Below are 14,715 nucleotides of genomic sequence, written 5' to 3' on the forward strand. Positions count from 1 at the left end.
ATATTATGTTTTAGAGGGTAATTAATCTCTGTTATGATGTCTAACTGGTCAGGACTGAAGACGTTTATTTATATAGCTGCGATATCAAGTATGTTCTAACAACTGGTTACTGACATGAAATAGTTCCTCAGTCATACTCAATTAGCAGTTACTGGCCGCATACCATTTGCCTAACATAAAAGTAATAGGAACCTTCTAGATACAGCAAATCAGAGACATATGGGCAAAGCTAGAATAAGTCCGTGCAGAGCAGACGTGGCAGATGACTGCTTATTCTCCCGGGGGCCGATGGAAGGCATGTAATTCATTCACCTTCAAGGTATCTTCCCCCGCTCCCCTCTGAGCATGTTCATTTTCTGTAACTTGATACCAAGATTTACAAGCTGAATAACTGACCATCTTGGAATCAGATTTCAGACTTTGTTTTGTTGTACGCTTTCTTCATAAACCAGCGGCAAGCTGCAGGCTTATTTTCCTGCTCCAAGGCAAAACCCCGCAGCACCTGCCAGGTGGACTCCGTTCTGACGCCATCCAGCTACCCTAAAAGCCCTTCCCAGCACACAGCACGGAGCATCCACACAGTGTCTCCCCACCAGCGGCCGGGAGGCAACCATCGCCCAGGGAGCTTCTTGCCACGAGACAGGGGCGCGGCAGGCTTCCCCAGGACGGCTCTTGATGACTCGAGAAGTCTGACTGTAGCTCTCCTTTCTGCTGGTTGCTTACTCCTGGCATTCAGAGCTGGCTTACCCAAAGCATTCTGGACATTGTGACGTGTGATGTGTGGGGTGGTGAGGGTACATGTCCCTTAAGTCTGGGATTGCGGAGGGTGACATCTGGGATGGCATCAGAACCAGCCTGGCACTGCCCAGCTCTCAGTCACCTGTCCTCTGGGAGCAGCGACGCTGCTTTCCAACAGGGGCTGCCCTCGCTGGCGGCTCACAGAAACGTGTTGCCTGGAGATTTCCATTATGGAAAGATGCAACGACAAAACAATAAAGCACAAATGTTTCTCTTTTCTGCTTCATTTCAAATGTTAGGGAAGCTTGCCAGGAGTGACTTGTTAACTCTATTTCTTGATATCTGGAAAGAGAAGTGAAATGGGAGGTGTGTCCCTAGTTCAGGAGGATTCCAAGCAAAATATATGAGTTTTGTCAGCGAGTCAGAATTTATAGTTTCATATTCAGTGCACATTTAAAATGCACTGAAATTTATTTTGAATCAAGAGCCACTCCTTCCTTGTGATTTCTAGTGTAAACTAAAAGCATTTCCGTTCTGATGTGAACCGAGTGTGCTGAGAAGGGATGGGGTCAAATAACGACAGTCTCTTCAGCACAGGGACGTGGACTCCGAGAGGACTAGATTGCAAAATACTCCTTAACCTACTTGCAAACTTACTTTCCAGCAAAGAAAACCAACTGTAAATCACAAAAGAATGCAACCAACTGCCATATGGACATGCAAAGAGCCAGTTACTCATGGGATTAAAAGTCAGTATCGGCCTGATGAGAAGAGCCTCCGGAGGCTCCCGGGCCGCTGGCTGGGGCGCTGCGCCGCCCCCGAGGGGCTCAGCCCCGCGCGCCCGGCCCGCCCACAGCCCCGCGGATATAAGGCCGCGCGCCCCGGCCCGCGCTCCGCGGCTGCAGCGAGGGAGCTCGCCATGGCCCAGCTCCTGCCCGGCGTCTCGCTGCTCCTGCTGTTTGCTTTTAACCCTGCGGATGCCAACGGGTACTACGACAAGATCTTGGCTCACAGCCGCATCAGGGGCCGGGAGCAGGGGTAAGTCAGCGCTCTCGTCTCCCTTCTCGTGCGCAGAAGCGCACGGGGCGCCCCTGTGCGCACCTGCCGGGGTGCACCCAGGTGTACCTCAGCGCCTTTCTCCTTACAAAGGATGACGGAAAAGCCTTTTCTGACTTATAAAAAATAAGGAGGAAAAGGAAAAAGGGAGCTGTCTGTGGTTTATATAAACACTTGGCACTTTAAGAATTACTGTCAGGATAAGTTATGATTGCCTTTTACGAAATATTTTATCATTTTGCTCTGATTAACAAAATGCAAAGGACATTCCTTTTGAGTCAGCTTCTTGGTGTTTTTCAAAATTTAAGAATCTAGGGTTAGAGGTTGTGATTAGGTAAGTGGTTTGTGAATATCTCACATTGTGCTGCAGCAGATTTGCATATAGTCTCATTTAAATTACTATGAAAAGTACGTTCTGCATTCTTTAGACACTTGTCCTAGTTTTCAATTCTGCCTCTGGAATTTGCAAAAAAAATTCATATTTTGTTGAATAAATTCAGCGACAACCTAGCATTTTTTAAGTTAACAAACGACATTTGGTGGCTTCACCTGCGCTCCACGTGTATTTTTGGAGTGCACCTTGGCATGTCTACCTCAGGCTCGGAGGGATTTCCTTAACGCTCAAAAGATGATCAGGACTTGGGGTCCTGATCGACAACTTCAGTTCAACAAATTCAGCGCTCCTGCGCGCGCTCCGGGCTTGCCAGCCCACCTGAGCACGCAGGTACTTCTGGGATCCGTGCTGGCCTCCCAGGGCAGCTGCAGAGGAGAGGGTCTTTGGACCTAGGAAAACCCTGGCTTCTTTTGCCCTGTGACCTCTCATGGTCCCAGGAAGCCCCAAAGCCACCCCCACCCCCTAAATAAGAATGTGTTTGGTTTAAAAAGCAAGGTCTGTGGATTAGTGCCTATTAGCTATCATAAAAAGCCTGATAAAAATTCCACTTGGATGCTGTTTGGGAATTCTTATCAGGCTAATTCTTTAAAACATTGGAGTTTGACTCTCAGGAATATAAACTTTCTCTCTCTCTCTTTCCCATCGACTTTAGTTTTTGCAGGGAGTCAGTACAATGGGGCTGTCTGTGGAAGGCTCAAATCGCAGCTCTGAAAATCAAATCCCCACGGCCACATTTTTTAAACCACCGGCCCTACAGAAAGGAAGAACTGATTGCCTTTGGGATGCTGAACCCTCTTCTCTTTCTCTCTGCTCCGCAGGCCAAATGTCTGTGCCCTTCAACAGATTTTGGGCACCAAAAAGAAATACTTCAGCACTTGCAGGAACTGGTATCAAGGTGCCATCTGCGGAAAGAAAACGTAAGTCTTCCCATCTTCATGCTGTCCAGTTTCAAAGGCATCCCTGGGAGATACAGGCCCTTTCTTGGACACCCACACTTTCCCTCTTGAAAATGCTCCCCCAAATCGAGAGCATCAGGAAATTCTCCCTAAATGCCTCCCCTGGGCCCACGTGTCCTCAGAAGGGAGCAGAGCCACGGGCGCATGGCTGGTGCGGCCAGAGTAGGGCAGTGAGGTGTCCACGGCCTCCTGTGCCGACCCTGTGCCTCGGTTCCCTGTGTCTTCAAGGGCCAGGAGGACGGCCTAATCTACAGTATCGGGTTCACGATTGCCCCCAGTGATTTGGAAATTCTCTCACTATTCCAGGGGACTGAGTTTTTATCAGTCCTGGGTGGAAAGGTGTTGAGGTCCATGTCTTTCCGACCTCTTGGTTTTGCACTGAGCCACCAAGCCACCGGGAGGCTACCTTAGGAAACCAGAAAGGGTAGATGCCACCCCAGGCAAGGAAACGGGGGAGACGGCGCCTCCTGCCCCCTTCATTTTGCCCCACCCACAGCGACGGATACCTGGAGGCTAAGGGGGTCTGAGGCTGCCTGCTGGCATGGAGGTAAATGCCACTCACCCTAAGCAGCGTGGGAGCGACGGCGGGGGAGGGGGGTGCTTTTAGAAAATATTTCTGGTGTAATCATATTAGCCCAGCTCCTCTAGGTGGAAGTCCTTCTCTGGGAGGCTGGGTTGCTGTGTCCATGAAACACACACTTAATGCCTATACTGCGAAGGTCAAAGGAAGGACGAAGGTGAAAAAGACCAACCATAACTCCCAGCCCCAAGGGTCCGAAATGAAGCTGATTAGAACAAATGTGCACCTGAAAATGAGAGGAGCCCTACAGCACACAAGCATCTGCTCCTCCCCTGGAGAATCTGCACGCCAGGCCCCTGCCGTCACCTGCCCTGTGGCCGCCCCCCGCTGCACACCTGTGTGGAGTCTCACCTGGGCCCCCCTCCTCCCAGCCTGCAGAAGGCTAGAGCTCGGGGCCGGTTGCTTGGCGACCTTGGCAGAGCTACAGGCCGGCCCCCTTCCACCCCACACCCCGGGCCCTCGGCTCCCCTCTTTAGAGTTCTCTTTAGAGTTCCTGGGATACCTGAGGGGAATCTGAAGGGCACCCCGACTAGTAAGAATGGTTTCGGGGGAAGCTTGACGGCATCCTGCTGGAGCTCAGGGAGGTGTGGTGATGGCTGTGCAGCCACCGCGCCAAGCCCTGGGCAAAGCACCCGCCCGGGCTCCCTCCTGCCTTCTAGGGAAGGAAAAACCAGCGTCCAAGCTGGCGTTTTACCAGAAAGAAACAGTGCGCCTTTGTTCACTTTCACTTAGCCCGTGTTTCCCAAGTAGCTTCGTTTTCACACACATACTTACATCCCTGCTCTGACATGGATGCAGGTGCTAGCTTCTAATTACAGAGAAATCAATAACGGTGACAGGAAGAATGTTCCCATCTGCCCCCAGCCGCTCAAATGGCCACGCATCTCTAGGCCTTTACGTGTCGGTTTGACAGAAACATTTGATTGCTGGCTAAGCAGGTGCTCTGGGGACGTGGGGGAGGCGGGGAGTCAACTGGGCAGGTCCAGTGAAAACCACGAAGCCTCCCAAAGCTGAAGATGTTTAGGATACCGCCTACATCATCTTGTTGGTCTTACTGGTCCTGCAATGCGGTGTTCAGAGAATGTCAACGACATCTCAACTGGCATGTTCATGAGATTTTAGATACTCTTCCAAAAAAAAGACAAATTTCCCATTTTCAGAGAAAGAGTAGTGTGTAGCAATGATTGTCTTTTTTTATGGAAACATTGCATTTTGTGCAGCTTAGATGATCTCCTGAAAAAACTACTTTTTTTTGTCTTTAAAATGTTCAACTAGGAGCTGAAATCACAAGCAACTGTCATAGAATTTTATACCGTTTGGTGCATTAATCTTTATATTAAAGCTGGTTGTTCATTTACATTAGCATATTTTATAGAAAATTTTCTTCCTATTTTCACTATTTTACTTTAAGTATTAGTCTCTGGGCTAAAACATCTGTATCCAATTTTTAAATTGCATATAATATATACTAAGCTAACATATACACAATTCTTAATTGCTTGGCATCCAAATATATAGTTTCAAATTTATTTATTTGGAATCCCATGTAAATAATATGGTTTGGGGACCTTATTAAGAATTGCATAAGGCTTTCATTAGTTTGTATATGCTTCTAGTATCAACTAGTCAAAACTTTAAAGTATATTAGTATTAAAGAATAATTTGAAATTGACATTTCTCATTTTTGTTCTGTTTATATCTTTTCATTTATCTCTGTCTTTAAGCCTTTATTCCACACCAGAAATTTTTCATTAAGAAACTAGAGAAATTCCAGAAATGTTATATTGAATTTGATAAAATGAAAATCAGGATTATGTTATTTGAATTAAGTGAGAAAGGGAAGCAATCATACAGGAAATGTAGATTACAATATTTCCTTAAAAATGTAGTAAGATAGCAAAGTTATTCTGGAGATACTTTTGCTTTATCAGATTTTCTCGTCCGTGCCTTGATTAATTATTGTCTGTATAACTTTGTTAACTTAACAATTAAGCATTTTCTTCACTTTAGTAAATTGAAACAAACATAACTAATATAATGTAAAGTTGAGATAATATTATTATGGCATAATATAATATAGCTAGTATGAACACTCTGGTGCCTGATTTCTAGACTCCCAATAAATCATGGCAATAAAACCATATGTCTTTCCAAGTTTATGTCAAAATGTATCCTCCTTGCTTCCTCATTTTAACATTACTTTTCGTCCACTGTTCAGGACGGTGTTATATGAATGCTGCCCTGGGTACATGAGAATGGAAGGAATGAAAGGCTGCCCTGCAGGTAAAATCTCAATTGCTTAGTTCCGTGGAGATCTTGTCTTCTGGGAGGCGGGAGCTGAGGAAGCTTGCAGAGAAGCCAGTTCTGTGTGTGTGTATCTGTTATTTAGCACCATGGTAAATCCAAGATATAGCCCCTATGTGACATGTTAGTCACCAGTCGTGAAGATAATTCAAACACATTCCTGCACCCTGGATGTTCGGTGATACAAATGGAATAATCATGGAAGCTTAGCCAGACAGTTAAATTAGTTCAATTTCTCTTTAAGAACAAAAATCTGGGCTCTACAAAATAATTTTCTTTAAAAAAGTCTAAACACAGGGAGCTGCCTGCTTGGCAAAGCATCAAAGCATCATCTTCTCTGATTGAACAACCCTGCTTTTGCAATGTTCCTCATATGGAAATTTGGTTTCCTATAATTCTGCCAACTAGAGAAAAAAATAGTTCATCCGTTTCCTCTTTGAAAGGACAACTATTCAAATATTACTGCAATCATCACAGCCTCCCCACACCTACCCTCTTCTCTTCGGTGGGCTGGTCATCTCCAGGTTTTCCAACGACACCTGGACATCAAGAGCCCCACCATAGAGTCTCGACTTTGTTCTGGAAGCGAGCCCAGCCTGCTTACCATCCTGCGGGTGCCACCAGCGAGGGAACGTTTAGACAAGCCTCTCACTTGGGGCTAATGTCAGTGGTGATAAGGCCACATCATTGGCCACATGAGGCTTCCAATTAAATGAAACTGGTCCCAGGCCTTCTCTCTAGACTTTTTTCCCATTTGCTTAAATATAGGATATACACCAAACTGTTACATTTTCACTTTGTTAATATCATCTAGTTTTCCCATCCTTTTGGGATCTTGTTAATCCTGATTTTATAACTTATTGTTTGCCTCATTTAGTCTTGGAATATTCACAAAAGTGATAATTTTCCATTCTGTGATGTTGGTCAAATCATACTAATTTTCAAATCACATAGTGTCAGAGACAAAAGAGGTTGTGCACCATCCTATGGAAATCCCTTTGGATTGACTTCAATGCATTAATCTCTCTTCTGAAATGCAGAGGAGGTATTCTGAAAGTGTTAGATGCTTTGATCAATTTCCTTCTGAAATTATGATGAAAAGAAAGCAGACATACATATTCCTTTTAGGGACTAAAAGCTGCAAAAAATATATATATATCCCTATACCTAAAAATAGGATACTATTTAGGAGCTTCAAGCCATCGTAATAGAATTTATTATCTTTGCCATTTTCAGTGAGAAATGAAAAGCATCTTAATTTTCTCAACTGAAGTAATTGGATACTGATTGTTTTTTATTACTACTGATAATTATAATTCAACTATTATTGACATGTCAGGATTGAGACCTAAGTGGACTAAATGTTAAACCAGAATGACAGTTTACAATGCATTTTCCCTCAACACAACAGATAGATAATACGTGTGAAATAATAGTTTTTAATTGTATTTTATTGTTCAGTACTCAAAAGGCAGGTTTAATGTAAGATTGCTGATTCCTAGAACTTGCTTGCCTAAGTTGTCAGCTAAACGCGCTGGGGTCCAGGGTGGCGCCCCTGAGCTCCTGCTGTCTGCTTTGCAGTGCTGCCCATCGACCACGTCTACGGCACGCTGGGCATCGTGGGAGCCACCACCACGCAGCACTACTCCGACGTCTCGAGACTGCGGGAGGAGATCGAAGGGAAGGGCTCCTTCACCTACTTCGCACCAAGCAACGAGGCGTGGGACAACTTGGACCCTGTAAGCCACTGTTTTCATGACTGCCTTATGCCTGGTGTTGCTGCTATTTCATTCTGACTAATTTTTGGCTTGGAAATTAATAGAAGTTTTATATCTTTCTATTGCACATATATGAGTAGACATAAAGGTACCTTGTTGGGGGAAATAAAGCACGTAGGAGCCCAGCAGGTTCAAAGACTAATTGAAATCAAGGCAAATCAAGAGTGGACCTAAAGGACACTTATTATTACTTATTATTATTCTATTTACTCCTTTCCTTTTTTTGTTTTGGTTGTGAGGAAATATATGAATTTTTAGATGATATATATATATGTATATTAGAAAGATCAGTTAAGGAGTCTAGCAGATTTTAAAGCCTGTTTTAGCTGTATTATACAGATATATTTAATTATGCATTTTATTTATAGGAAAATATATATGGATGTTTAGAGATGGATTGATTTGTAAGCTTGAGGGGTTAGGTTTAAATGAGCTGTTGTAAGCAATACATTTGATTTTCAGACTTTTTATACACTGGCTGATTTATAACATACGAAATTGATAGCTCAATTTCCAAATCTGTAAAACTGAGACAGAAATATATTCTTACCTTCCCCTGGCATGAAGGTGAATTGATCGTTCCTGCCAGAGTCAAATAATAAGGAAACCGTGGGCAGATCCCTTGGCTCTTCTTGCTCCTCCAGCTGCTGGCTGACAGCTGCGTGGCGGAGCCCTCCTCTGCCTTCCTCTTTGGCTGCTCTTGCTCACACGTCTTCTCCTGCCTCAGGAAAGTCCCTTCCAGGAACTCTTCCCTGCTCTTCATATACCTGCCTGGTGATTTCAACTACGACTTCGGTGCTTGTAACTATGAAATCCGTGTTTCTTGAACTTGTTTCTCCTTGGAACCCCAAGGAGAATGTTCGTAATATCCATTTCATTCTGTCTCCTTGCTACACGGTCTCTACCGTTAATGCAAGTTATCTGAGACACATGCCATCTTCTTTGCTGGGTAAGGAACTGCTTTTTGCTAACAGATAGGATCAGTCGCTCCCTGCTCAGCCTTGCCAAGGGCCTGTCGTCTTTACCTCCCATTCTCCAAGCCGTACACACGACTGCTGGTCAGCCAGGCTCGCGTTTCATCTGCACTGCTAGGAGCGGTTCTCAGGTATACCCCCCTCCTGTACGTTAGGTCCAGCTCAACCCCCCAAAGTCAAGTTCTAGCCGTACATTCAAATGTCACAAGAGCGCCAGGCCTCCCTTGCTGTTTGTTGTCTCCCTGTTCAGCTCTCAGGGCTCCGTGTAAGGCATGTGCGAGTCAAACTAGACAAATTTGCACCACAAACTTCATCCCGTGTCAGCATCTGGACTTGGAGCAATCACCATCCCATTCCCACCTGTTTAAATCCTGCTCCTTGAGGCCGAGCTCCAAACCTACTTCAAGAAGAGCAGGCCTTCCTCAGTTGACACTTCAAAGTGTTTTCTTCTTCTTTTGACCATTTTAAAGATCAAATATTGTATGCAAATATGTCTTTTTAAAAAATATTTACTCCTCAAAAGTATTTAAAAAATCTGATGACTTCATACCTCTAGAAACTTCTACTTACATCAAGATTGTCTCATCAACACAGTCTTTTCATACTTTGCTGTGCCCCTATTAATGCCCAAGCACTCTATCAGATTTGATACTCTTTACTGAATATTTAAACTTACAAAATTCCTTAATCAATTGGAATAATATAATTTTGTTATTTGTGCTAATTTTATTTGAGCATTTGGATAATGCAAGGAGAAAGTAACAAGAAAGTAGAAAAGTATGATTCTAAGGATTTTAATCATTAATCACAGTAAAATAAACTTGTATCACTTGCTTTTTCCCTAGGAGATCCGCAGAGGGTTGGAGAGCAACGTGAATGTCGAGTTACTGAACGCTTTGCATAGCCACATGGTGAACAAGCGGATGTTGACCAAGGACCTGAAAAACGGCCTCATCATTCCTTCAATGTACAACAATTTAGGACTGTTCATCAACCACTATCCTAATGGGGTGAGTTTCTTTAATATAAAATACATTTCTGAACAGTAGACATTAATGCTTCTGTATCTGTCATATAATATTCATAGAAATGAAAAGAAAATGTTAGAATAATATAAGCACCAAATCCTGACTTTTCCCAAAATCTAGGGCATTTACATTTCCAACTGAGCAACTGCTTTTTACCAAAGAAAAATTAAATTGACGGTTCACTGACGGTAGACTTAGATGTTCCTAAAAAGAGAAGTTTAGTAGCTAATGGGTTTCAATAATTTTTTCTGGACAGCAAAAAGAGCAGTCAGCAAATATGTAGCATCTGGTTGCTCTGCCGATTGGGGCTCCTGTGTGTTTGGATAAGAGGCTGTGAGAAACTGCCAAGATGGTCACTGGGCTCTTTCAAAAGTCAAATTTCCAAGGAGAAAAAGAAGCAGTGATGAGGCAATATTTAAAGATGAATAGAACTGATCATGTTGTGCAACACTTGTTTGTTTTTCTCTCTCAGAATTTATTTTAGACTAATTAGACTACTTTATGTAATGCACTGACCCACCTTAGGAATAGCCTGCCTTTCTCTCTAAAAGAAAGGGAAGAATAAAATTAGAAAATGCTTTTGCCTTAAGCTTCCAGATTTGTTAAGTGTATCTGAACTTGGGTTCTGAATGGTTCTGATTTCTCTTCCAGTTTCCTCTATTGACATGGTTAAGGTGTGCCTTCTCCTTGAGCATTTGCGTCCAGAATGTCAGCTCCTGCATGACGCATTTCCTAGTGTCAGTGAACAGCTGGGGAGGAGCCTGCAGTCTCAGTGGTCCATGGCCAGCTCTGGTTTCTGCTCTTTGACTTTCTCCCACTGGTTGCAGGTTGTCACTGTTAACTGTGCTCGAATCATCCACGGGAACCAGATCGCAACCAACGGTGTCGTGCACGTCATTGATCGTGTTCTCACACAAATTGGCACCTCGATTCAAGACTTCATCGAAGCTGAAGACGACCTCTCGTCGTTCAGGGTAAGTCCAAGGAACGGTGGACTGCCTTTGACACTGAAATCCCTCCTCTTTCCCTGTCACAATCTAAGAGAATGCTAAACAAAACAAATCTGGCAACAAAAAAAAGCTGGAAAAACTTTTCATTTTACAAAGATAAAATAAGTTCCTCATATAAAACAATATTTATATGGACATGATAGATAAAGAATAATTATATGATGATACTGTATTTAGTGCATTTAGAGTGAGTCCATTTCAGGGATTGAATATACTGTTGGCTATTGCTATAGTGACACAAACACTGGCGGAATTCCCATTCTTGAAAACACAGTAAAAGGAAAGTTGGAAAAGACACAGTTGGTTGTGCCAAGAAAGAATGTTTTAAAGATCTCACAAGAACAAACTTCTAGGCTGAATAAACCAACTCCCTGATGTCAGTCCAGGCTAAGTGTGCTATAATTTTCTCCCGAATTTGCAATACTTATGCCTCTAAAAAGCACGTTTGCTTTTCAGGCAGCTGCGCTCACATCTGATCTGTTGGAGTCCCTTGGAAGAGACGGTCACTTCACACTTTTTGCTCCTACCAACGAAGCTTTTGAGAAGCTACCACGAGGTGTCTTGGAAAGGATCATGGGAGATAAAGTGGCTTCTGAAGGTACTGAAATGCCTTTCTCCTGAGAAGTCTCTCACAATTTCAGGAAGGAAAGGAAATAGAAAAGAATTGTATGCATACCAGTATTATCAGCTTTAATAAACACTGGGAGATGGACCAAAAAATCTTCAAAAACAAATTCTTAGGAGTAGGCAGAATGTAATTTCAAATCATAAGAATATCCTGAAGATCGCGTTCTTTGTACTGCTTTCAAATGAATAAGTAGCAGACATTAAAAAAGATTAGCAAAAGTACAAAAAGAATATTAGGTCATCAGATTTTCAGATTCTAAGCATGATATGCAATGCTTTCAATTCTAAATTTATGCTAAAAGATACACTTGAGTTGAGAAGACCACATGGTTCTCTTGGGTTCTTACCTATAGCCTCACAGGAAAATGTGGCTTCCTTCCAATCTCCCTTTCTGCATCGAGCAGATTTTCCACTGTGTCTAGCACATTCCACTTACTCAGCCTATCCCAGTTGCAGATGAGCACATCTGAAGGTGCAGCTGTAGATAATCATGTCGTTTAGGCAAAGATCCCTCCCGGCGTCTTTCTAGAAACCATCTCCGTTCTGACTTCTTTTAGATGCTGTCGTTAGGGGATTATTTTATTTGTCTGACTCTCAGCCTCTATCAATCTCATCACAAATTATGTACAGACATTGCTACAAGCAGTTCCTGCAAACACTGCCTGAGTATTTGGGAGTAGGTATCACTGACAAATAAATTCTTAGGACTCTGTGGGGGGCACTCCTTCTTGCCTTCACACCAGGAATGACTTTTCATGGGAGCTGAAACTAGATCTACTGCCTTCCAGTACTGCACAAATAGTTTCCAGAAGCTGATCTCTTCCTCTCACTTCCTACTGGGCTGAGCTCTTTCCATCGTGTAGTTGTTGGGAAAAAAAAAAACAACCTCAGTAGTTAGGATTGGAGAGCCTCCAATCAAATCCTCGGGTCTTAGGTACTTATTAGATTTCTTAGGAATACCTCGTTGCACAATGAACCATACCTCTGAAGGGCCAAGCGTCGTTCTCCTTGCTCCTTCTCTCTTGCCCCCAGCTCTCCTGAAGTACCACATCTTGAACACTCTCCAGTGTTCCGAGTCCATCATGAGTGGAGCAGTGTTTGAAACCCTGGAAGGAAACACAGTTGAGATAGGGTGCGATGGCGACAGCATAACTGTAAATGGAATCAAAATGGTGAACAAAAAGGACATTGTGACAAATAACGGCGTCATCCATCTGATCGACCAGGTCCTCATTCCCGATTCCGGTGAGTAGCAACGTCGTGTTCTCCTCCTTACGACCATTCACCAGTGACGGCCCCTGCCAGGGAGTCCCAGGAAGCCCGTGCAGGGTGACGGGTGTGAAGCGTGCCACGAGACAAGCCACGAGCCAAGCGCTCACCAGTGGCCCGTGACACCAGGGGCATCCCACACACGGAGCTTCAGCTTTCAGGGTTCCTGATGCCAAACATTTATGAAGCTTTTCACCGTGGCCACAGGTTTTCTTTGGAAACAGAGGGAAAGTTTTAGCCAAATAGTCAGTTTTGGGTAACTGAAAGGACTCCGGCACTCACAGAGGTAGAGAGAGATGAGAGTTGAGCAACAGAGAAGTAAAGAAACTTCGGAGCAGGGAGACAAGATATTTTCTTTCTGGAATTCCCTGTGGTCCTCATCTCCCCAAAAGGGAAGCTAGAACTGTTTTCCTGGGAAAGGGCAAAATGTCTTACCACGTTGACATTGCTTACAATATTAGAAAACAGCCAAGAATTGATTTCCTAATCTATGGTGATCATGGCTTGTTTTGTAGCCAAACAAGTTATCGAGCTGGCGGGACACCAGCAGACCACTTTCACAGACCTCGTAGCTCAGCTGGGCTTGGCATCGGCTCTGAGGCCGGATGGCGAGTACACGCTGCTGGCGCCTACGAACAATGCGTTTTCTGGTACGTACCAGACACCATGCTCCCGCTCACCCCTGTCCCTCAGAACTTATTTTCTTCACCATGACTGTTTGCAATAAGAAATAATAGACGTTTTCCAAGGCATTGATCAGGCTCTGCATAGGCTAAGTGTCCAATATGCCTCTGTGTAGGCCATGTGTCCAGTATGCATAAAACTTTATCTCCACTAAAATGACCATCATTTGCAAATATGTAATTATATGAGTACAGGTCTTTGGGGAGTGAAAGTTTGTGATAAGGATTCAGCTATTCTGTGACTCTAACTGGATTTCCAGCACACATAGAAATGAATTAGTAGACCTTAAGAAAAATAAATGTAATTTGTTTATTTGACACCAACATAACAATATTTAGGAGTAAAGAGGTATATTATGCAATTAAGAATTTGGAAGAGAGTCAAACTATACATAAATAAAAATGAGAGACTGTTATACCTTTCCATTCTATAATGTGAATTATTATTTTAAACATTTCATCTAGTAGCTTCTTTTCACAGACAGCACTTAGATTCATGCAACCTGCCACTTTTTCCAGAAAATTATTTCACAAAGATGTTTAGATTGTTAGGAAAATTCAGTAATTAAAAAATAAATTTCATATTTTGTACATTTTTCCAAATACTAAATTTTGAAATATAACATTATTTGTAAGTAAACCCTCAAATTCCTAGAAATGTAGCCTTTTCTCTTTGTTTTAAGGAAACACATGTTTCAGAGGTATGTGCTCTGATTCTTTTTCCAGGAAAAAGACGAATTTACAAATGGCCCATCTGTAGTCTTGCACGTGCCTGACGGGCATCTAATTGTCAGAGAAACCTTGTCCAGCGTTTGGCCCAGCTTTTGTCAGACCCTGATAAAACCCTGAGCCCTTGCGTCATTCAGGCCATCACTCGGATGGAGTTCTGGTCGTTGGGCACCAAAGGTCACAGAGTCCCAGTTGGTGACTAAGTGCTAGCCTCAGGCCTCTAGTGGCTCATCCATGCCCTGAGTGTAGGACTCGTAATACATATACTACCCAGGGATCCTCAGTTTCCATAATTTTCTCTTGCCAGGTGAAACTTGATTGTTTTCTATATAAAAATAATGCTCTTATTTTAAATGAACTTATTTATAGATGATACTCTGAGCATGGATCAGCGCCTTCTTAAATTAATTCTGCAGAATCACATATTGAAAGTAAAAGTTGGCCTTAATGAGCTTTACAATGGACAAAAACTGGAGACCATGGGAGGCAAACAGCTCAGAGTCTTTGTGTATCGCACGGTAAGTGAAGCAGAGCAAAATAGAAGGCCCACGTTGCCCTAACAGGCAAATGGCACGCCCATGCCAAAGGA

General features: G+C 43.3%; 1 protein-coding gene across 4 annotated transcripts in view; it reads left to right on the forward strand.

The window, feature by feature from the left end:
- The first annotated feature begins 1,269 nt into the window (after positions 1–1,269).
- POSTN (periostin) overlaps positions 1,270–14,715 on the forward strand; it is a 32,261-nt gene continuing 18,815 nt past the window's right edge. Inside the window, exons 1-10 of one of the 4 annotated variants that reach the window (XM_004458019.5) lie at positions 1,270–1,776; positions 3,007–3,105; positions 5,943–6,007; positions 7,610–7,767; positions 9,626–9,790; positions 10,636–10,782; positions 11,275–11,416; positions 12,478–12,690; positions 13,230–13,364; positions 14,496–14,644. In XM_004458019.5, the coding sequence (XP_004458076.2) occupies positions 1,433–1,776; positions 3,007–3,105; positions 5,943–6,007; positions 7,610–7,767; positions 9,626–9,790; positions 10,636–10,782; positions 11,275–11,416; positions 12,478–12,690; positions 13,230–13,364; positions 14,496–14,644 (1,617 nt within the window). In that variant the 5' untranslated portion in view covers positions 1,270–1,432. The remainder of the gene's footprint in view (positions 1,777–3,006; positions 3,106–5,942; positions 6,008–7,609; positions 7,768–9,625; positions 9,791–10,635; positions 10,783–11,274; positions 11,417–12,477; positions 12,691–13,229; positions 13,365–14,495; positions 14,645–14,715) is intronic. The other 3 variants (XM_023588614.3, XM_023588615.3, XM_004458018.5) reach the window with 3 other exon arrangements.

The sequence above is a fragment of the Dasypus novemcinctus genome, chromosome 15 (assembly GCF_030445035.2).
Source record: "Dasypus novemcinctus isolate mDasNov1 chromosome 15, mDasNov1.1.hap2, whole genome shotgun sequence".
NCBI lineage: Eukaryota > Metazoa > Chordata > Mammalia > Cingulata > Dasypodidae > Dasypus > Dasypus novemcinctus.